The sequence below is a fragment of the Trifolium pratense genome, linkage group LG3 (genome assembly GCF_020283565.1).
Source record: "Trifolium pratense cultivar HEN17-A07 linkage group LG3, ARS_RC_1.1, whole genome shotgun sequence".
NCBI classification, from domain to species: Eukaryota; Viridiplantae; Streptophyta; class Magnoliopsida; order Fabales; family Fabaceae; genus Trifolium; species Trifolium pratense.
In genome coordinates this window covers 18,521,111-18,546,300 of record NC_060061.1, presented here as the reverse complement: position 1 = coordinate 18,546,300, position 25,190 = coordinate 18,521,111, and the positions used below count along the sequence as shown (strand labels likewise).

Below are 25,190 nucleotides of genomic sequence, written 5' to 3'. Positions count from 1 at the left end.
ATGTTTTCCGCTGCGACGTTTCGTGTCATGTGCACGATCGTTTTGAAAATGTTTTTCCGTAGCGCTCCGGCTACTTATCTTTAAAAAGTTTTTAAGATCACGTTTTTAAGGGTAGTTAGTTCGGGGTGTTACAATAGTGGTATCAGAGCAGGTCGGTTCATGTGAGCCATTAGGATTTTCTTTCTCTTGTATGAAGCATGTGTTGGGTACACTGTTAATACATTCTAACGTCGAGTTGTGATTCGTTCAGGAATCATGGCTGCTGCTAGGACCAACGCTCAGATTGCACAAGCTTTGACTGCTTTGACTACATTGGTGGTAAGGGATAATGACCCGGGAAGGGATAGTGAGAAAAGATTGGAAAGGTTTATGTCGCATAAACCAACTCTGTTTACCGGGGGCTATAACCCGGAGGGGGCTATCAAGTGGTTAGATGAGGTTGAGATCATCTTTGAAGCAATGGGTTGTTCTGAGCAGAACAAGACTACTTTGGGGACTTACGCCCTTAAAGAGGAGGCAATCGTTTGGTGGAGGAATGTGAGACTCAGGATAGGAGTGGACGGTGTTGCTATCGTTTGGGAAACTTTCAAAAGGGAATTTTTAAGGAAGTACTTTTCGGCTGATGTGAAGAATAAGAAAGTGATCGAGTTCATGGAGTTCAAGCAAGGAAATTTATCGGTCGCCGAGTATTCGGCTAAGTTTGAAGCTTTGTGTGTGTTTAGTCCACACTACAACACGGTGGGAGCCGAAGAGGATAAGTGTGTCAAGTTCGAGAGTGGACTTCGTCCGGATATCAAGCTTTTGATTGGATTATCTGAAATCAGGGATTTTCCGACCCTTATGACCAAGGCAAGGATTTGTGATGAAGATAGCAAAGCCAAGACCAACTACTATAAGGCTCTGAATGATAGGAAAGGAAAAGGTTTGGATCGTGGTAAGCCGTATGAGAACAAGGGCAATGGAAGTGGAAAGAAGAAGCAAGGAAGTGGAAGTTGTTACAAATGTGGAGAGCGGGGTCATATGTCATATGATTGCCCGAGGAAAAGCGACAAGTGTTTCAATTGTGGACAGTTTGGGCACAAGGCCGATGCTTGTCGGGTGAAAGTGTTTTGTTTCAATTGTGGCGAGGAAGGTCACAAGAGTCCGGCATGCAAGAAACCGAAGATGCCGCGTTGAGGGTTCGTTCTTCGTTTTATCTCTTAGGTAATTTCGAGGGCGAAATTCTTTTAAGGGGGGTAGAGTTGTAACGACCCGATTTTTAGTAAATCGATATTTTATATATTTGCATATATTTTGGGTGAGTGTTAAATATTTATTTACGCGACGTATAATTATTTATCGCGAACATAAGTTTGTGAGCGAAACCTTTGCCATGTTAGTGGGCTTGGGCGTGTGATAGAAGCTTAGTGGGCCTAAGCCAATTGTGCTTGGTTCATGACTAAGGAAGTGGTATAAGTAACCAAGTCAAACCAATGAATAGTATCACAATTCATTTTTCATGAGAAGTTAGAAATTTGTAAGCTTAGAAGCAAGAGCAAAACCCTAGGAGAGCAAGAAGAAGAACATGAGCAAGGAGAAGAGTTTAGAGGCCAAGAATCATCATTCAATCCAAGGTGAGAGTGGTTAAGCATAAGCTTGGGTGATCCAAGAGAGGGGAGGTGTCTAGCCTCCATTCCCAAACTCTCTCACCCAATTTCTTTGGGGTTTGGGTGAAATTTCTTTATCATAAACATGTCCTTTTCATCTTAGTATGTTTAATGAACATCTAGGAGGGAATATGTATATGTTTGATGATGGTTTTGCATGTTTATGCAACTTTGCTTATTTTGCAAGAAATTGACATGATTTTGATTGTTTGATGTATTTGGATGTTTGGAAGGGATGATTAATGTTCCTTGATATCATATATGCTTGGAATTGTTGTTTAAGAGAATTTATAACATGTTTGAATGAATTTTTGGTTGGATTCAATGTTAAACCGCCTTATTGAAACTCAAGAACAGATATTTTTCTGGTGTAGTTCGCTAAGAGACCAGGAGTTCGCTGTAGCGAACATGTTCGCTGAAGCTCGCCAATGCTCGCCATGAGTAGGTGACTTCCTGGTAAGGTTCGCCATGTCTCGCTAAGCCCTCGCTTAGCGAAGGCCTCTGCGACAGCAATTGTTGTTGATGTTTATAAGTGTATCTAGGCACTTGTAACATGGTTCTGTTTTGGTTTTGAATTATTATATGTTTAATAATTGTGTTGTGTGATGGCATTTATATAAAATGTCAAAGAAGTATATGTATTTTGTATATCGGGTTGTCCGATAAAGAAGAATATCAGTTTGTCTGATAAAGAAGTTTAATGGATTATGTTATCCATGTAGTGAGCAGTAGCTTCGTGCTAAGTGATTATCATATGTTTGGTAAATGCATGACATTCATAAATCCATGCATTATTTAGGGATATCAGACTTGTCTGATAAAGAAGGATATTGGACTTGTCCAATAAAGAAGAATATCAATGGTAAGTTCCTTGATAAAGAAGATGGTACCACATGCATTAGTCGTGTCTAGGTTGGCATGACATTGAATGTTTGGCATTAGTCGCATTTGAGTAAATGTGCAATTATGTGTTATGTGTTATGTGAGTTCTTTGTGTTGTCCGAGACGACGTGAAACTATCTGGTTGTGTAATTGTGTTATGTGTTATCTGGTGTATTGCTTATTGAGGCATGTTTGTGAGTTAGTAATACGTGATAGGTCGAATATAGGTGCGTTTCTATATTCGTATGTATGTGATTATGTTTACTAACTCTCTACCTATTTGTTATGTGCTGGACCTTTGGGGGTTCAGGTATTCAGGTCGAGGTCTCGACGAGCTTTAGCTACAGATCGTTTTGGTGTGGAGCACTTTTGGTGAGGAGCTAGTGTAGGCTACTTTTGTATAGTTCGTTAAGTTTAGTTTGGTTGTGATGTATATTAGTGCTCTGGTATTTTGTAACATCGAGTCGGGGGATCGTTTGTATTCCGTCGTATATCGATGCGAACAGCTTAACTTATGTTTTATGTAGATGAATCATCTTTTGAACTATTTTGTTCATTGCTTTGAAAATCCTTTATTTAATGTTTTCCGCTGCGACGTTTCGTGTCATGTGCACGATCGTTTTGAAAATGTTTTTCCGTAGCGCTCCGGCTACTTATCTTTAAAAAGTTTTTAAGATCACGTTTTTAAGGGTAGTTAGTTCGGGGTGTTACAATAAGGCTCTGTAATCCACCAGATTTCCGGAATCCACCAGAAAGAGTAACTAATCTAGAATCCACTAGACTTCTGGAATCCATCAGAAGGAGTAATTTGGAATCCACCAAACTTGAGAGAAATCTCTCTATTTTTATTGAATCAAAAAGTTGTCTTCAAGGCTACAATAGTTTAGCTAAAATGGGAGTGAAAAATAAAAATAACAAATCTCCTAAAAGATTGTAAAAGAAAATAACAAACCTAGCTAAATAAAAATAACAAATCTACCTAAAATATAAAAATAACTAATTTAGGTGAAATATAAGAATAAGAAATCTACCTAAAATATAATAAAACTAAATCTATCTAAAATAATAAATTACTAAAGAAACCCTCTACATCAGTCTCCTCTACTCAAAAGAACTCGACCCCGAGTTCTCATCTTGATACTGACTCATGCGTTTATCATAGTAGAAACTTAGTATTGATTCTGCTTTAATTAACAAATTCTTTCTCGTTTGCTTGATTGCTACGTTTTGCTCTTCCTTTAGTCTTGCCTGATACCGACTCTTTTCTTCTTTAAAAGCTTGATTTTTCTCCTATAACTTGAGATAATAGCTTGTTAATCCATCTAATAACTCCACAAGGGCGGTAGAGCTTATATGCATAACATGAGAATACCGATAAATGTTCATAAGTTTCTTTGTTTGTGTTGTCCTTAAGGTCGCATCATATTGCGCTGCCGACGACGATAAATTTGTTACACGACATTCTTTCTCCTTTGTTTCTTCATCAATTTCTGGCGTCGCCTCTGTTTGGATGTCGCAATCCATGCCATTGTTGTTCTCGTTGAAACTACCCTCCAATTCTAGATTGAGCACTCCTTCCCCATCGATTGTAGTTTTTGTTGAAGTACAAAAGTAAGTATATTTTTATCGTCTCCACAGGGACTGATGCGATATCGTTGCAGTTCAACAATTAATATAATTTTAAGTAAAGTGATTGAAAGGTATTTGTTTGCGATAAGTTGCGAAAATATAACAATGACAAAAGATGATTAAATTAACAGAGAGATGAAATTGCTGGGATTAGACTTCATTAACTCATTCATATATACTTCCCTCATCAGTTACATAGATTCTAATTATTTCCCAATATTATCACGTATTGCTCATCGTGCGTTTCCGTCCCCAGATAACGTCGAGAAAACTATTAAACCTATCAAACCCCGATCCCTCGGGTGCTTAATCGATATAATAGCATTAAGTTCCAATACTTTGGGTGAATGTTAAACCTAAATCTATTCCTAGAGTTTAGCATCTAACAGACCATTATCCTAGTTCTAGATTCAAAAAGTATATTCCTATATCATTTCAAATCAAAGATTCAAACATTGAAAACAAGGATAAGATCAATATTGATAAATAACTAAAACCATATATAACGCCATGATCAAAAGAAATACACACTAATAGAGTCAATTACATCTAATCCCAACAAAAGTGTCTTTAACTACTCATTACCATGATAGTTTTACACAAATAAGAAGAAAAGAGATGAAATAACAACACCAGTTGATTCCTCAAACAATTGGTGTGCATCCACCGCAGTTTCCTCCGTCGTTCCGAGCTTCACTCCCTGCGTTACGCGTTACGCGTTAAGCTCTCCTCCCCTGTTTCTTCTAGTGTTTTGCGTGTTGTTCTCTGGTGTGTGTGAGAATGAATGAATTCTTGAGTGTCAAATGAAAGAATCCTTTTATATTTCAATATGCCGCCTTCCCCTTGAGATTTTTCTTCACTGTCAGTATTTGCCTTCATTTCATCCAATCACATGCATATTTCATTTTCTTTGGCATTAAGATTTTCTGCCACTTGAGCACTTAACCGCCTCTTACTTTATGAGTTATTCATCTATTATTTTACAAACACAAAACTTTACTAATAATAACAATAATAATATATAATAACTTGCATAATTAGTATATAATAACTAAAATACCAATTTGCTAGTAAAGATTAATAATTACAAATAGTTGGAGTTTTTTTTATCAAATTGCTTATAAAATAAGTCAATAAGTGCTTAAAATGTATAGGTAAAATTACTACTTTTTGGCACTTATCAACTCTCCCCAACTTAAAACTTTGTTTGTCCTCAAACAAAAGTCCTAAATAAACTCTTAAAATGGTTCAAACCTCATTTGTGCATGATTCAATCAAGATTTATGATCAATCAAAAACTTTGGATATCAATCATTTCAAGTTTGCATGATTTTCAATTTATTGCAAGTTCAAAATCAAACCTTCATAATCATCAAAGAATCAAAACATGAATGTGAAATAGTTTCAAAATTCAAGTAAGATTTCAAACTTTCCAAATCAACAAGACAATCAACTAGAATCACAATTCTCACAAGTGTTTCAACTCAAGGGTGTAGTGTTTCTCTCAATCCAAACAATGTGTTCACAACAAATCAATTCAAACATACATCTCAACAAATCACAAGACATGTTATCAATCATGGATCACTAAGGTCTTTCTTAAGCTTGTAATGGGGCTAGGCTACAAAAAATCATTGTTTTTCTTTGGATTCAAAAAGCCTTGAGGATAAGAGAGCATAAACTTTGAGTATCTTCATAACATTACATAAGTTATTCATCCTCTTTCACTTTCCCCATTCTTTACTTTTGGTGATTCTTTTGACACAATTTCTATTCATTTCTTTTTGTAACACATTTTCTTTGATTTACATTTGTGTGTCAAATGACTTTCAATGTTTTTCTTTTTCAATCACCATCTTCAACATCTCATATTTTTCAACTACTTTTTTTTTTCTCAAACAAATAACCTCTTTCTCCCCAACTTGTTTTTAACTCTACTTAAACTCAATGCTCAATCATCCTAAGACAAGGGTCAAGTCATTGTTTTTCTTTATTGTGGTTCAAGGGTTCAAAACAAACAAATTTTCAAAATTTTTAGCTCAAGGGGGTAGCAAAGGATCACACTAACTCACAAGGTAGGTTATTTTGGCTTAAGTAGTTGCACTCCAATAGAAAAATGGCCTTGATCATATCCATGACATCAAACACATCAAGTAATAGCAAGATTAAGTTAAAATCAACAGAGTTAAACACAATTGTCGGCTCTCAAATATATAAACAATGGAAGGTTCACACAATCTCACCCGGCTAGGTCTACGTGATTCAAAATCAATTAATCATGTTAAGAAGGAATGGATGAAATCAAATTGAATAAAGCTACTTAGTTCAAATTCATCCTATCATTCAAAGATAATCACAAAATTTTGACCTCAAACAATGCAATTTGAAAATATTACTCTAATCATGCATTTGAATTTGATTAATCACAAACTTAAACTTTTCAATTCATATGCACATGAGATTCAAAAATCAAAAAATTGAACCATTTTTTTCAACCATCAAACATGTTCAGACCACAAGAGAAACATATATTAAGATATTCACAAAAAAACATAAATTTGACCGAAAGCTATTAAAATAAAGTTCACAGAGTTTTGGAGAGCTTTTCAGTCTATCTTTCTCTAGTTAGTTGTCTGGCTCTTCTTCACTTCCTTGGTACCAACAGGAGCTTCTCACCTCCTCCTAGTAAAATGGCCATTCCATAGGCCATGCCATTTGTGCAGCTTCTTGAGTACCATATCTGAAACAATTGTAAACACTATATAGAGCAAATAAGATTCACAATTAACTATGCTCACAGTTAATATAGGTTTCAGGATGATATCATGTTATCACAAGCCAATATATCCTTGAAGCACAAAGGAACATGTTAAGAGATGTCAAGTTCGCTGGGCCAGATGAAATTTGCTTAGCAAATTTGAACAAAGTGTAAAATTTGTGATGCCTTCTCAAAACCTGTCACTAAAAACATTATGAAAGCAACAGTGATCACATCAACTATTCACAGAAGTTACAAAGCTACACTATAATTCAATTAAGCTTATAAAATTTGACAAGTGTATGCTTAATGAAAGTGCTGATGTCATTAAACTTCAACAAGTACTGAACATATTTCACTGCTAAGACAACAAGTGATGACAACTAAGTTAAGCTTTAACACTTAGAAATTGCAAACATTATATTCAGAGAAGTAATAATGAAGCACCAAATCCAAATGAGGTTTCCCATGGATGATTAAAGTCAAGAATTTTGCAAAAATATCCTTATGGAACTCATAAAGAATTCAAATTTGGACCTACTAACAATCTGAACATGACAGGGCAGCAGCATGATAGAACATAATCAACATCTAAGCTTAAGAAAAACAGTCCCTGATGTTTCTTCAAAGCAAACAGTGATTCCTAAATTTTGATCTATCAAGAATTCAAGATATCACATTCTAAAACATTAAGTCACCACTTATGCTTAGTTAGAACAACCCCTAACATAAGTCCAAAATTTCACAATCAACAAAGACAAGTTAATGCAAAATCACACAATCAAAATTTTAATTCAAGATAGCAGCCCTATGTTAAGAGAAAAAGTTCCACAAGAGTTTGCCATGGTGAGCTTTAGAGATGACAAACACAAGAGTCAATTTTGGTTACATGAAAACTCAAAAAGGATTAACACATGAGTACACAAAACAAGTAGATATTTGATATTCGAGAACAATTTTCACTAACCAAAGTAGCACTACCTGAACCTATATGATATTAAACACAAAATAGTTTCAAAATTCTGTCAAATTCGCTCAGCCAAGCAATTCTCGCTTAGCAAATTCATGAAAACTGTCAAAAAATGCAAAATTTTCACATTAGATAAAATGGTCCAGTTTTGGCTCATTTTCAAAACATGCTTAAGTGTACTAAAGTTGTAAATTGCAGAATTTAAATAGTATAGATAGAAAATTGGGTTGCCTCCCAACAAGCGCTTCTTTAACGTCACTAGCTTGACGCCTTTTTGGTTAGGGTGGCCAAAATGAGACGGAAACCACATCATTCTTTTGCTTCCGTTGAATAGGGAGAACTTCCATGAACTTCTGATATGGATGATGCGGAGTCCATTCTCTCCCAAGCTGATTTTTATTGAACAAGGCACAAATGGATTCTATGACTTCATCAATTTCGGCCTTGTTAACTTTAACCCTCTCTTGGTTATTTTCTTCTTGTTTTTCAACTAATTTCACTTTTTCTTCTCCCTCATCTTGATCTTTCACCTCAACAACAACTTTCTCTAATTTTTCATTTTCTTCAATGACTTTCTCCTCAATGACTATTTTCTTGGTAGGAGCAGGTGGGTCAGAAAGTTTTGTTTTATAAGGACTATTCATACTAGTTCCTTCCTCACTAAATGATTTTTCCACATTGTTTTCAAACACCTCTCCATTTTCTTCTTTCTCATTTTTTTCATTTTCAACTAATTCGCCCTCTTTATTCTTTTCTTCTATTTTCTTCTCACTTACTTCTTTCTCCCCCTCTGGTTTTTCTTTCAACTCAACAACATCTTCTTTCTCAGTTTCTAAATTGTCACCAATCACTTTATTGCTCCTACTTGAAATGGATTTGCAGCGTTCCTTCGGGTTAGTTTCAGTGTTGGCAGTAAACGTTTTTCCTTGTGTATTGGCCATCTGCTTAGCTATCTGGCCAAGCTGATTTTCAATATTCTTTATTGCTGCAATGGTGTTTTTCTGGTGAGCAACGTTGTTTAGATGATGTTGATGCTGCTCCTGCTGATGGGAAATAGTCATCTCCATAAATTTGTTCAGGTTTTCCTCCAACTTTGAATTCTGATTTTGTTGAGGAGGATTCTCGCTGTATGGTCCTGCATCTTGTCTCCACCCCTGGCCATAATTTGGATTGTTTCCTCTTTGATAAGCAGTGTTGCCTTGATATTGCCATTGTCTTTGTTGATTTCCCATATAGTAAACTTCTTCATTCGATGAGGGACAATAACCGGTGGGATGGTCTCCATTGCAAAGCTCACAATAAGCAACCTGTTTGTGTTTACTCGGCACTTCTTGCATCTTCATTATATGTTGTGAAAGTTTTGACAATTGCTTTGTAAGCTCTTCTACCACTTGAGCCAATAGTTTATTCTGAGCTACAATTGCATCTGTTGCACCGAGTTCAATGATTCCTGCTTTTCTTTGCGAAGGATTCCGGTTGTATTCACCTTGATGATCACTGAGTGCCATCTTCTCAATGATAGATATTGCGTCTTCAGCACTCTTTGACATTAAAGAACCACCTGCAGCTACATCTAAGAAAAGTTTTGGCTGATGTTGAAGTCCGTTTCGGAAGAAATGAATTTGAGTAAGATCATCAAAATCATGGTTATGACATCTTCTCAACATAGACTTGTACCGTTCCCAAGCTTCGCAAAGTGTTTCATTGGACCCTTGTGAGAATACAACAATAGCGATCTTGGCTTCCATGAACTTATTGTGTGGAAAGAACCTGTTGAGAAATTTCTCCTCGAGTGCGTTCCAGTCGGTCATAATCTGAGCCGGTTGGTCCAAGTACCAATCTTTTGCTTTCCCGGTCAGTGAATGAGGAAACATTCTCATGAACACATTTTCTTCTTCTGCTTCAGTTGCTCCGAGCGTATCAGCAATCTCATAAAACTTGACAAGATGATTATATGGATCCTCATGGTCTAAACCTGCAAAAGGGTTAGTATATAAGATTTGAAGGAGCCCAGGTTTTATCTCTATTTGTCTGGTATTTTTCAGAGGTCCGACAATGTGGGCTAGCCGTCTTGGACTGTTGTGACAAGGCATTACGCCACCACCTTTGTTGTTGTTATAACCATGGTCAGTCATGGTTTATGTCACTTTGGAGAATCTGAAACACAAATAGCTAACAAGAAGAACTACTTTGTCTAGCAAAGAGGGGTTAGGATAAAAAACACAGATTATATACAATATAAACAAATATGTACAACTACACTTAAAAGAATATAAATTGTTGCAATGCTCCAATATCTAAACGCCAGTCCCCGGCAACGGCGCCATTTTGTTGAAGTACAAAAGTAAGTATATTTTTATCGTCTCCACAGGGACTGATGCGATATCGTTGCAGTTCAACAATTAATATAATTTTAAGTAAAGTGATTGAAAGGTATTTGTTTGCGATAAGTTGCGAAAATATAACAATGACAAGAGATGATTAAATTAACAGAGAGATGAAATTGCTGGGATTAGACTTCATTAACTCATTCATATATACTTCCCTCATCAGTTACATAGATTCTAATTATTTCCCAATATTATCACGTATTGCTCATCGTGCGTTTCCGTCCCCAGATAACGTCGAGAAAACTATTAAACCTATCAAACCCCGATCCCTCGGGTGCTTAATCGATATAATAGCATTAAGTTCCAATACTTTGGGTGAATGTTAAACCTAAATCTATTCCTAGAGTTTAGCATCTAACAGACCATTATCCTAGTTCTAGATTCAAAAAGTATATTCCTATATCATTTCAAATCAAAGATTCAAACATTGAAAACAAGGATAAGATCAATATTGATAAATAACTAAAACCATATATAACGCCATGATCAAAAGAAATACACACTAATAGAGTCAATTACATCTAATCCCAACAAAAGTGTCTTTAACTACTCATTACCATGATAGTTTTACACAAATAAGAAGAAAAGAGATGAAATAACAACACCAGTTGATTCCTCAAACAATTGGTGTGCATCCACCGCAGTTTCCTCCGTCGTTCCGAGCTTCACTCCCTGCGTTACGCGTTACGCGTTAAGCTCTCCTCCCCTGTTTCTTCTAGTGTTTTGCGTGTTGTTCTCTGGTGTGTGTGAGAATGAATGAATTCTTGAGTGTCAAATGAAAGAATCCTTTTATATTTCAATATGCCGCCTTCCCCTTGAGATTTTTCTTCACTGTCAGTATTTGCCTTCATTTCATCCAATCACATGCATATTTCATTTTCTTTGGCATTAAGATTTTCTGCCACTTGAGCACTTAACCGCCTCTTACTTTATGAGTTATTCATCTATTATTTTACAAACACAAAACTTTACTAATAATAACAATAATAATATATAATAACTTGCATAATTAGTATATAATAACTAAAATACCAATTTGCTAGTAAAGATTAATAATTACAAATAGTTGGAGTTTTTTTTATCAAATTGCTTATAAAATAAGTCAATAAGTGCTTAAAATGTATAGGTAAAATTACTACTTTTTGGCACTTATCAGTTTCTACCATTTTAGACTCCACATCCGTTTGATCCTCTTTCTCTGAATCATCATGTTCATCGATCTCTTCCTTCTCATCTTTCGATTCTTCAACTTCAACCGAAGCATCTTGTTCAACAACTACTTCAGTTTCTTTCGATTTGGATTTATAAGCAGGATCGTCAAGTTTATCGGGAAGAGATGACTGGTTATCATCTAGGGTTTCAGTAGCTATGTGACGTAGATGAAAACATAATGTTTAACAATATCTTTAATCGTTTTAAGCGAGTTACCTGCCATTCTGGAAGCATGCTGATAACTCTGTTATTACACACTAAAAGTGACATATTCAAGGGAGTTTAGAGGACCTTTTGATGATATTTTAAGCTTAGAATAAGTGAAATTCATGGTTTTGAAGAGTTGATTTATGTGGAAGAAATAAAGAAAAGCTGTAAAAAAGTGTTGCGGAAAGTCTAAAAATTGTTGAAAGTGTTGCTGAAAGCCTAAAAAGCTGTCAAAAGTGTTGCTGAAGGCCTAAAAAACTGTCAAAAACTGTTGCTGAAAGGGTTGCGCCCAAGCGCAGGAGGGCCGTGCCTAGGCGCAATTCTGCATCATGTTTTCACATTTGCTCACTGTTTGCTGCGCCTAGGCGCAGGGGGCTGCGCCTAGGCGCAATGCTGACCATGTTGACCCATTTTTGCATTATTTAAAGAGGAAAACACCCATTGAAAAAGGGTTACGCATTTTTGGATCAAAATTGAAGATTGGAGCTTAATTGGAGTGGATTCAAGCAAGGAACAAAGGGTTGAAACACTCCAAAACCTCTTGTCATGAAGATTTCATCTCTTCTTCTCCATGTAATTTCTACCTTTAATATGAGTTTCTAGATTCTTAGATTGGATCTTTAGGTGAATTTCATTGTATTTGTTTGAACCATGTGAACTTGATTCTATATGATTGGATTATGATCTAGTTTCAATCTTTTATTCTTTGCACTTAATGCTTCATACAATTTGATGAAATTGTGTGATGAATTCAATAGTTGATTTGTCATGAAAATGGAAATTAGCTATAGACCTAAGAATGATTGAACAATTGATAATCACTTTAGAGATTTAGGTTTATTGATTGTGATTTAGGAATCAATGCTTGTGAAAACCTCACTTAAACACAAATTCACCCAAGAGATTGGAGAGTTGTGATTAAGTGAGAGGATTATTATCCAAGAGATTGGGAATAATCATTTTATTGATTCAATCTTGAAACTAGTTGAGTAATTCATGAGTATATAATATGATTCACCAAACAAATTACTATGAGATGAACCAAAAAGATCTAATCGCCCACCAACCGTTCGATAAAAGTCCAATATTCGTTTTCAACAAATTCTTATGAACAAATCTCCCCAATTATTCTTTTATGTTCTTTTATGCATTGGTTTAATTATTTTGGTTCAAAGTTAAACAACAATCCTCGTGGACACGATATCTTAATTACTACTTGACGATAATTGTATACTTGCAATTTATCTATCACATGCCTCAAAAGGTCGGACAACGAGTAATCTTTGTTGTAACAAAACGGACAACGATATGTCGAATAAGAGATTTTAAACTCGTAGTAATCATCATTCAACCTTTTGTAATATCTCTACGCTCATAGTATTCCAAATCAGATTCACCACGAGTATGTTCTGATTTTATGTACGTAACAAAATGGTTGTTATTGTGAACCCTAATAACCGGAATTGATTCTCCCATGGCTGATCACGTTAGGAAAAGAACAGGAGAAACCTGCTCTGATACCAACTGACACAGTACGAAAGTGTGAAGGAAAAGCAAGCGTTAATCCTATAATAAAAAACAGGTTCACAAGCGACAAACCTGTCGGATAAGGCTCTAGAATCCACCAGATTTCCGGAATCCACCAGAAAGAGTAACTAATCTAGAATCCACTAGACTTCCGGAATCCACCAGAAGGAGTAATTTGGAATCCACCAAACTTGAGAGAAATCTCTGTATTTTTATTGAATAAAAAAGTTGCCTTCAAGGCTACAATAGTTTAGCTAAAATAGGAGTGAAAAATAAAAATAACAAATCTCCTAAAAGATTGTAAAAGAAAATAACAAACCTAACTAAATAAAAATAACAAATCTACCTAAAATATAAAAATAATTAATCTAGGTGAAATATAAAAATAAGAAATCTACCTAAAATATAATAAAACTAAATCTATCTAAAATAATAAATTACTAAAGAAACCCTCCTACATCAAGTAGTGTCAGTATATGTAGGGGTGTACGTGGGCCGGATTGGGTTGGGTTTGGCCAAAACCAAAACTCAAACCACATATGGTACTCCGGGTTGGGTTTAGTAAAATAACCACTCGTTATAACATTGGGCCGGGTTGGGTAAATCCACTAATTTCCGGGTTGGATTGGGTTGAGTTGTGGGTTACCCAAATTATTTTTCTATTTTTTTTTATTAAATATCTAAATGTTGAATGATCATATTTTCTCATAAAAAATAACTCAATCAATGTATCTTCTTGAAAAATAGGGTAACTTTTTTTCACTATAAAAAATAATCACCCATTTTTTTGTTAAATATACTAATTTACGGGTTGGATAGCGTGTTATCCAAATGATTTTTTTGCTTTTTTTAATATCAAATGACTAAACCATGAATCACTATATTTGTTTATGAAAATTAGTCAATTTTTTTAAATTTTAAAAAAATAATGCGAAAAATTATCATATTTATTTATAAAAATTATTCAATCTTTTTATTTTCGTAAAAAATAGTATAACTCATTTTCAATATAAAAATATTTAATAATCAAATGAAATTTTTTTAGTATTTTCATAAAAAAATTTCAAGAAACATAGCACCAGTGAGTTTTTTGGGTTGGGTCCGATACACTACTAGAAAATTTGCTTTTAGAGACCGATTTAGCGACCGAAATAATTCGGTCGCTATAGAGACCGAATTAGAGACCGAATTTCGAGCGTCAAAGTTAAAAAACAAATCGGTCACTAAATCGGTCGCTAAGAAATTTAGAGACCGAATTAGAGACTGATAGTTAGCGACCAAATTTTTCTGTCGCTTTTAGAGACCGAATTAGAGACCAAAAGTTTGACGCCAAAGTCAAATAATATTCGGTCGCTAAATCGGTCGCTAAGAGTTTTTTTTTTTACAAATCACTAAAAAAATATTTAATCAGATTATTTTGAAATTTTTTTTAAAACAATTTCCCATCTGGGAAAACTCATTCACGAAGCTGAAAACGCTTATCGACTGTGGCGATTGTCCTTTCCCCCTCATTCTCGAACCCTAATGCCTTTCGTTTAAGTCCTTTCGTTCCCTCTCCCCTTCTCGAACCCTAATCACTCATTGAATGTCTTTCATTCACGAAGTGAAATCTCTGAATCGCAGTAATGAAGCTTCAATCGCTCTCACAAAGCTTCAATATCTCATTCACTGATTCTATTTATCAATTCGAAGCTGTCGACATGTTCTAATTCTATTTCTCAATCGCAATCTCTTAGTTTCGATAAGTTTTCTAATTTACAATTATCCTTCAATCTACACTTGTTTTCATGTATTGGGTTTTTGTGATTAGTGTTTTCAAGGTGAAATTTGTGTTTTTTAGGTTATTGGGTGATGTGTTTTTAATTTGGGGTTTCCTTGGATTTGGTAAATTGTTTAAGGTTATCTGTTATAACATTTTAGATTACTTGTTAATTGTTATTATAGGGTTTTACTCATAGATTCAATTACAACTACAATCCTTTGATTCTCAGCTCTTAATTTGTTAGTAGTTCATATTTGATTGGATGTTGGCAATTTAGATTCGTCCATGGTTACCATAAGAGTGGTGATTTACTATATTTATTTTCACTCGTCGTTTCAGTTCTTCATGCAGTCATGAATCATGTTTACCGTTTCAGTCGCCGTTGGAAGCCTTCAATCCCCGTTCCACTCGCTGTTTCAGTAGTGAAGCTCTCACTCACTGTGATTTCAGTTTGCATCAACGGCATAATGGGTTTTAATGGGTTTTTCAATACCCGAAACCCGATTTTTTAATGGGTTTTTCATTTTTGAAATCCATATCCACCCACTTGCCCGACCCAACCCACTTTTTTGGGTTGGATTGGGTGGGTTTGACCGGGTCGACTGGATTTGCCCAACCCATGTACACACTAAGTATATGTAACAAACTTCACACACAAACCTCAGAGGAAAAAATTTGAAAACCAGAGAGAAGTCATTGAACCGTGGAAACCAGGTTCTTCTCTTCTTCTTTTTGTTCATATTGCTCATATTTTTCTCTGAAAATGCATTTTGGTTCCTTTTTATCCTTTTCCTTAGCATAAATTAAGCGATCATCACTTGTTTCAACACACACACCATAAATGGTAATGAATTTTTAATGGATTTCGGTATAAAACGAAAGTTTCATCTTTCTCCGGCTAAGATTTTGTTAGTAGAAGTTTCATTTTAGATTTTTAGCTTACTTTGATTTTGCTTGTAGAAGTTTCATTTCGGTAAACAGTGTTGTGGCTTCAATATTTAAAAATTGTGCATTCAATATTTAAAAGTATAAAAAATTATTTTTTTAATATTAACTTATCATTAATTTTTGTAGAGATTAAATTGATAGTAATTTGTAAAAGACCATGACTTAGGTCTGTTTGTTTCAGATTTTCCAACAAAAAAATCTATTTTTTTTATAAAAAATTACCTTTTTTTTTTATGTTACTTGTGTTTGTACCAGTTTTTTTTAAAAAGAAAAAAATCATTTTAGTAAAAACATCATTTTTTTTCAAAATGAAAAGCTATTTTCAATAGCTTTCTTCAAAATCTATTTTTTTTAAAACCATTTTCTCAAAAAAAATAGACTTTTGTGATAGTAAACAAAAGGAAAATAGCTTTAGATTTTCTTTAAAATCTCTAAAAAAAATCTAATTTTTTTTATAAAAAAAATCATTTTTTTAAAGCTTAAACAAATGCGCCCTTAATTGATAGTAAATAGTTAAATATAAGGATCAAATTGATATTTTAATAGAGTCTAAAACTTTTTTGAAATATTCATAATATTTGAAAATATTTGACAGAATTAAGGATTAATTTGATAGTTTCTCATAAAACTACTGATTAGAGATTTGAGTGTGTTCATTATTTTCTGTTTGATTGATTTATCTGACTTTTTCTATCTTGTCCAGATGCATTATGTTGGAACTGTTAACGTGGTGCCTAATACTGTAAGTTGGTTTGTGTGTGTTTTGCACTTGTAATATTGAATGAAACAGTATTTACAAAAAATCTCAGAATGAATAACATGAGATATTGACTTAGGCCCGGTTTGTTTCAGATTTTTCAACAAAAGAAAATATTTTTTGTTAAAAAAATCATTTTTTTTATGTTACTTGTGTTTGTTTCAGATTTTTTTAAAAATCATTTTAGTAAAAAAATCATTTTTTTTCTTCAAAATAAAAAGCTATTTTCAATAGCTTTCTTTAAAATTTATTTTTTTGAGAACCATTTTCTAAAAAAATAGATTTTTGTGATAGTAAACAAACGGAAAATAGCTTTAGATTTTCTTCAAAATCTCTACAAAAAAAATCATTTTTTTAAAGCTTAAACAAACATGCCCTTAATTGATAGTAAATAGTTAAATATAAGGATCAAATTGATATTTTAATAGAGTCTGAAACTTTTTTGAAATATTCATAATTAGTGATATAGTATTTGAAAATATTTGACAGAATTAAGGACTAATTTGACAGTTTCTCATAAAACTACTGATTAGAGATTTGAGTGTGTTCATTATTTTCTGTTTGATTGATTTATCTCTCTTTTTCTATCTTGTCCAGATGCATTATGTTGGAACTGTTACCGTGGTGCCTAATACTGTAAGTTGGTTTGTATGTGTTTCACACTTGTAATATTGAATAATACAGTATTTACAAAAAAAAGTCTTGCTTAAAATGTCACAAATACTAATATCTAATAGTGTCACTTTATTATTATTATTATTATTGTTAATTTTATTTTTTGTCGGGCAAAATGACAAATAAGTACTACTGAAACTCACTGTGAAGTATGAATCTGAGTGAACTGAAGACGTCCAGCATAACAATATCGATATTATTAATTGAACTAGGACTTATTATTATTGTTATTTACCTTGGCTTTGTATGGCTACCTAGTCCTCAATCTTGCTTTCACATGATGATTAACAGAATTTGGTTACATTGCATTTTTCCCTGGCTCAAAATAAAAGAAGAGAATTTGGTTACATTTTTAGGTTGACAATGTATATGTATACAATGTAGATAGGATTTTATTTTTTAAGTAGTTTTTTTGTCTCTCTAAGTCACATGAATAGTTATAAACGATTATTTTCATACCGTTTTAGAATTGGTTTTGTTCAGTTTTAAAAATCTTATGGATAGTTATGAGAATATAAGCCCTGTCTAATTGAAACCTTCTTGAAAGTTTTGACAATCATATGTTAAGTTAACTCTAAAGCTTTATATCTTATTTGCAGCATTCTTATACCCTTCAGTTTGACGGTGCATCCAGCGGAAATCCTGGACCAGCTGGTGCAGGAGCTGTACTGCTTTCTGAAAATGGGACCGTGGTATCAAATTTTGCAACAAATTCAATTAGTTGATATGTTATTTATTTATAAAATGTAGCTAACTTTTTATTTCTTTTCTTCATAGCTCTATCGATTCCGTGAAGGACTGGGCTATCAAACAAACAATGTTGCTGAGTATCGCGCTTTGATTTTAGGACTCAAACAAGCTATAAGGAAAGGATGTATGAACATCACTATCCAGGGAGACTCCCAGCTTGTTATCAACCAGGTTGGTTCTGCTGATATAGATTATGCATTATTAACGACTGCATATTTATCAATTAGATGATTAGGTGTGAACTAAACTAATTAACATTGCAAATTTTTATTTTGTAAACAACAGTTTCAGGGGTCCTGGAAAATCAACAATGCGCATTTAAGGAACTTATGTGATGAGGCTTTGGAACTAAAGAATAGCTTGCGCTCATTCCGCATCCAATACATTCCTAGGGTATTTACTTAGTAATTTGGTCTCTAATGTCAAAATTGGGAATTGCTTTGTGGAGTTGGAAACAGTTACTAGTACTTTGGTATTTGATAACCATTTTGTTCATCCTTTTTGTTATGAATTGTTAATTTGCATGTAAGTCTACAAAAGAAGTCTACAAAATAACATGTTTGTATGTTTTTTATGTTTAAGGAATATAACACTGAAGCTGATGCTCAAGCCAACCGTGCCATCAATCTCCGAGGTTAGACCCCAAGACTTTTCTAAGTTCCCTATAAGTTTCAATTGTTTGATCTTTCAATTTGATTTTCTAATTGTTAAGAATTACAATGAGTTGCTGCCTAAACTGATTTGAAACAAAAAATCATCTTTCGTTTGTATTTGGTTTTCTATTTCAATTGATGCAATGAACGAAATATTGTGAAACAATCTGTTAGTTTGCATCAAATATTATTTTCATATCTGTATTTCATAGGGGATCCTAAATTTTAATGAATTTTAAACATTTTGCAGATGGACAGGTTGAAGAAGATCGTCTCTAATCTCGATTAATGATCATCTGACAGCATGCCACTGTCAAAAACTCTTGGCAACTATGTTACATTTCTGTCTATGAATTTAGCATAATGGGTGTTTTACATGTTGCCCTACATGTCAAATGTCAAATATTGTTTGCAATATTGTAAATTTGAACATGCCTCTATGTCTGGATGTGCACCATTAGAAGCTTCAGGACTTAAAAATGTTGTTGTGATGTTCCATGTTTGGATTTTATTTCAATTCTGAATTTCTATATTTTCTATGTTCATCTGTAAAACTCTTGTTATATGATGACCAACATTGACTGAGTATTTGGTGCCATAACACCTAAAAAGAAGTTTTCCTTTGATACATACTAGTATAACACACGGGTCGTGGCATTGCCGCGGTTTTTTTTTTACGATAGAGTGATATTTCCGTAAGTACTCCCTTTGTCGCAAAATAAATGTCATTGTTGACCACTGCACATTTGTCGATGCACAATTTTGACTGTTGATATCTTTAATTATATATTATTAAAAATTATAAAAATCTAATATTTAGAAAGTATTCATTAAGACAAATCCAACATCTTATATGTTAATATTTATCTTTATATGTATTAGAAGAAAAATATAGTCAAAGTAGGTTATGTGAATAGTGCACAAAGAAAAATTGTGACATTCATTTTGAGATGGAGGGAGTAGAAATAAAGATTAATGTTACATTGTGTAGTGCGAAATTATGATAGAGTGATAATTTCGATTTATAATTTGGATAGAGCAATTGAGAATCAGCTTTGGATGGATTCTTGTACTTTTCTTTCTTGCTCCACGCTCGTTAAAACTCGTTCAGATCACTTTCCTTTACTGTTAGATTTTAATCAATCGGAGGTTAAGTTTGCATCTCAATTCAGGTTTTTTAAAATGTGGTATTCTCACTCTGACTACATCAATTTTGTTAAAAATGTGTGGAGTTCTCAAATCATTGGTTGTCCGATGTTTATTCTGAGTCAAAAGTTGAAAAGTTTGAAAGAGAAGCTTAGGATTTGGAATAAAGATGTTTTTGGAAATGTCTTTGATCATGTCAAAGTCTGTATGGTAAAGCTTGAATCTGTGCAATCTCAAATCAAAACAGTATGCCACTCTGATAATCTAAGGGAGCAAGAGAAGCAAGCTCAAGCGTAGTTAGACCAGGCCTTGCATCCTGAAGAACTTTTTTGGCAGGAGAAATCAAGAACTAAATGGCACATTGAAGGTGACATAAATACTACGTATTTTCACAAAATTGCAATAATCAAGAATAAATCAAAACTCATTTCTGCATTAGACATGATAACGGATATTGCTAATATTTTGGTAGATCACTTTACCAACTTATTTGGCTCTAGTAATTTTGGCTAATCTATCGGCCAAAATTTTGGAATAGTTTTATCAATAAGAACCTCATCCACCACTACAAGAAAACAAGCATTTACTGGCGGCCAAAAACCCTCAGTAATGCACAAATTTCGTCTAAAATGCATGCATTACTGACGGCCTTGAGCCCTCTGCAAATAGCTCGCCAGTAATGTTTACTGACGGCCCAGGACCGTCAATAACGTTACTGACGGCCTGGAGCCGTCAATAATGCCAAACGGTCATATCAAAAGAGCTTGTCATTTACGACGGCCTGCAGCCGTCAGTAGTGCTTGCCAGCTTGAAATTTGTGACGGCCTGCAGCCGTCAGTAATGTTAGACGGATTAAAAAAAAAATTAATAATTTAATTATTTAAAAATCAATATTAATATTGATTTTTAAATAATTAAATTATTAATTTTTTTTTAAAAATTCTAGTTTTAATAATTTAATTTTTTTAAAAAAATATACTGCATAATAAATAATTAAAAAATATTAAATATAATTTTATTTTTACAAAAAAATATTAAAATTTAATTAAAAGCATAATAAAAATACTTAACATAAGCATAATTAAACATAATAATAATATTGTCATTATAAAAAGAAAACAATTAAACATAATATAAATTGTCGTTATGTTATACAAATAATTAAATCAACAACAGATAATTAAAATTACACATCAAGGTTGGTCAGGCGGCTGATATAGTGGTCGCTTCCCCTTGCCACTGTATGTTGGCTGACGCGACCTTCCTCGGCCTCGGCCTCTACCTCCCTCATTTATCATGACTCCGGGGAGTGACGTTCGCGGAGGTCGTGCCACAGGCCTATGAACGAAGTTAATTGGGGCTTGATTGGGATCAAAGCTGGCTTGATTCGGGAAGAAGTTGTCTTGGGGTTGATTGGGGTTGTCATGTGGGATTATGAAGTCTTGTTGATATGGATTTGATGATCTCTGTCGATGGTATTCGGTGAAAGCAGTTTGTTGATTATTTCTACCGCTTCCGCCACTACTGCTTCCACTTGTTTGCCCAACAGGATCAACAAATTGTAAATGAATTGGTTCATTATTAAGCATTTGACTCATATCCTCTATGCTCATACTCAGTAGTGGATCACCCTCTCGGTACTCCGGCAGCTGATTCAAATTGACCATGCTATTCAAATCCGGTCGATATTCTTGTTCACCGGCATTTTGATTTTGTCGTGCCGATCCCTGAGATGATGATCCAACCCCCGCCGGCGCCGGCGCCCTCTGCTGCGCAAAGAATTCCTGCAATAGATGTTGGACCCGTTGGTCCACCCGCTCATTAAATGTTGCTTCGTACTCATCGCGGAGTTCTTCTCGATACGTGGCCCTCATTCGCGCTTCATACTCATCATAGGTTTCCTGTCTTTGAGCTGGACGAGAGCGTCCTGTACTAGATGAAGATGAAGATGTGTAAGTGACATCTCTCAAACCAGTTGGGTCACTTGCATATAAAGAAGATGTACACCCAGCAGCGAATTTGCGACCTCGAGTCGCACCACCAGCATTCTTAACAAAAGCCAACGACATCTTGTTTCGACGAACCTCCTCATTATCTCGCCTATGAGGTGGTAGTCGTAGTTGGCTTGCATTATATTCTTCAGCCCAAATTTGTGTCAATCTCTACAATAAATTAAAAAATAATTATAATTAATTAATTATAATGTTTAAATATAATTATAATGTTTAAAAAATAATGTTATAAGAAATAAATAATAAATAATATATATAAATACTTACCGAAACTTCTTGCGCCCTTGCCCCCGTCCATTCACCGGAATCTGCATACTTGTGCATCATGTCACCGGAACCTACAACCTCAACCTTTGGAATATCTTTCACTTTGTTCCAGACTTGTCGGGATGTCAAATAATCTGGTGGATCACGAGTCTCGGTGTCACCATGAACAAAAACATTTTTATTTCTTCTAAACGGATGATCAGTAGGCAAGAACCGACGATGACAGTCAAACCAAGTAGCCTTCCCACCGTTGTGTAACCAAAACGCTTTGGTGTCCATCATGCAAATAGGACATCCTAGTTTACCATGTGTCCCCCATCCAGACAACATCCCATATGCAGGAAAATCATTAATGGTCCACATCAAAGCTCCTCTCATATTGAAATTTCGTTTTTGGTTGATATCATACGTCGCAACACCGTTCCACAATCTCTTCAAATCATCAATCAAAGGTTGTAAATAGATATCAATACCAACAGTTGGACTAGATGGGCCTGGTATTACAGCGGCTAAAAACATGTAAGGTTTTGACATGCACATATCAGGAGGAAGATTGTACGGGGTAATCAGAACAGGCCAACATGAATATGGAGTGGCTGATACTTGAGTATATGGTGTAAATCCATCTGAGCATAACCCAAGTCAGACATTCCGTGGCTCCGAAGCAAATTCGGGATAAACTTGATCAAAATGCTTCCAAGCCAATCCATCAGAAGGATGTCGCAACTCACCTGACATTTTTCTCCTTTCATAGTTTTCACGATGCCATGTCATTTTACTGGCAGTTTGCATCGATGCATACAACCTTTGCAACCTTGGTATTATGGGTAAATAGAACATCGCCTTTCTTGGGATTGGCTTCCTTCTGACTGACCGTGAATTTCTTGTTACACGATATCTTGGTTCTTGACAAAATTTACATTCAAGTAATGCACCGTCATCTACACCAAATTCGTTGCTATAGTACAACATACACCCGTTAACACAACAGTCAATTCTCTTCGCTCCGAGTCCTAACTTTGCAACCAATTGTCTTGCTTCGTAATAATTTTTTGGCAAATCAAGAGGACGGTCTATTGTTATATCCAACATCAGTTTCGTTATCAAGTCCATGGTGTATTCTGAAACAAGACATTCAGACTTGATACCCAAAAGTCTAATACACACCGTTAACTTTGAGTCTCGAGAGCCTTCACACAACGGTGTATTTGTCTCTTTCAAAAGATCAAAAAATCGCTGGGCTTCCTCATTTGGTCTCTCGACGTTAACATCAGCGTCATATTCATCATCAGCAGGGTCGTCGACATCATTTGGCACATAAATCGGCGTATTAAACCCAAGGGCATTAGTTATCATATTGTCCATCTCATTAAACGGATCATAATGCTGATGATAATATTCGGGAACAACAACGGGCTGAAAAACACTGCTTGAAGCATGATTTTGATTCACGGGAACAGTCGTGGAACATCCCTCGCCATGACTTGACCAAACCCAATAATTAGGTTGGAATCCCTTTTTATATAAATGAGACCTAATTTCATCTTCGCTCCGTATTCTTGTACATCGACAAAGTACACACGGACATCTAATTCCCCCTTCACGTATCACAATGTCATTATATTTTACTGTATTGATAAACATTTGACCCCTATTTTAAATTCCTCTTTAACCCGGCCCCTCTTTCCAGGATTATGTCTATCGTACATCCAATTACGATTGGTAAAATCCATATCTGCGTAGTTTAATTAATATATAATTAGATCAATGTATTAAATTTATTACTTTATTTTTCAAAAGTATTTTGGACATATATATATGTCTACTCAACAATAACATATAAACTTTTAACATTTTATTTTTAAAGTTTATGGTTTATTAAATCTAAAAAATACTAAGTTTTTTAGTTGACAAAACTACCGACTTTTTAACATATATATTATAATTTTTTAAAATATAATTTTTTTTCTTTTTCTAAATACATAGTAATAATAAAATGCTAGTAACTATTTCTAAGTGTACGGTAAAAAAAAAACTATCACTAAATATTATAAATTAAAATTACATATATTACTTACTTGGGTGCCGGGTAGAGTCTTACTTGGCGCGCTCCTAACCACAAACTTCGCTCCTAACCCACGACCTCCGATGACCACGAGAATTTGCTAATAAAAATTGTAAACAACAAAATATTAGAACATATACATTTAAATAACAAAGTAAAAATTTTAACTTTAAAAGTAAAACACAAACACTTACCACTTTTTAGATGGAGATATGAAAATTACATTACTTTTTTAAAAATACACAAACTGTTAAAAATTTTCTTTTTTAAAAAGAATTTTTAAAAAATTTCGTTTTTTAAAAAAAGAATATAAATATACTGTTTTTTTGAAAAAAAAAGTACTTATTTAAAAAAAAAAATTCTGTTTTCGAAATAAACAAAATTAAATATATTTTTTAAATTTTTTTTACAAAAACAATAATTTTTATACATAGTGATAAAAAAATATTAGTAACAAATTACAAAGTATTAATTAATAACTATTACTAAGTATACGGTAAAAAAAACTTTCACTAACTATTATAAATTAAAATTACGTTACTTACTTGGGTGCCGAGTAGATTCTTACTTGGCGCGCTCCTAACCCACGAACTCCGCTCCTAACTCACGACCTCCGATGACCACGAGAATTTACTAATAAAAATGGTAAACAACAAATATTAGAACATATACATTTAAATAACAAAGCAAAAATTTTAACTTTAAAAACACTTACCACTTTTTGGATGGAGATATGAAAATGACATTACTTTTTTAAAAATACACAAACTGTTAAAATTTTTCTTTATTAAAAATAATTTTTTAAATATTTCGTTTTTAAAAATAAGAATATAAATATACTGTTTTTTTGAAAAAAAAAATACTTATTTTAAAAAAAATATTACTGTTTTCGAAATAAACAAAATTAAATATATATTTTTAATTTTTTTTTACA

At 33.9% G+C, this 25,190-nt stretch overlaps 1 protein-coding gene across 3 annotated transcripts; it reads left to right on the top strand.

Annotated features, from left to right (window-relative positions):
- The first annotated feature begins 14,673 nt into the window (after window positions 1-14,673).
- On the top strand, window positions 14,674-19,347 carry LOC123918507 (uncharacterized protein Mb2253c-like). Of its 3 annotated transcripts, none has more exons than XR_006812818.1 (8): window positions 14,674-15,697; window positions 16,635-16,673; window positions 17,286-17,324; window positions 17,963-18,055; window positions 18,141-18,284; window positions 18,399-18,585; window positions 18,696-18,747; window positions 19,017-19,347. XR_006812818.1 is itself a non-coding variant. In XM_045970577.1 (8 exons), exons 2-8 carry the CDS (start codon window positions 16,635-16,637, stop codon window positions 19,043-19,045), a joined length of 504 nt encoding a protein of 167 aa, XP_045826533.1. In that variant the 5' UTR covers window positions 14,674-15,697; the 3' UTR covers window positions 19,046-19,340. The 3 variants fall into 3 exon arrangements, 2 of the variants coding, with proteins under 2 accessions (XP_045826533.1, XP_045826534.1); XM_045970577.1 differs by having other exon boundaries at window positions 18,399-18,506; window positions 19,017-19,340; XM_045970578.1 differs by lacking the exon at window positions 17,286-17,324 and having other exon boundaries at window positions 18,399-18,506; window positions 19,017-19,341.
- Window positions 19,348-25,190: the final 5,843 nt, after the last annotated feature.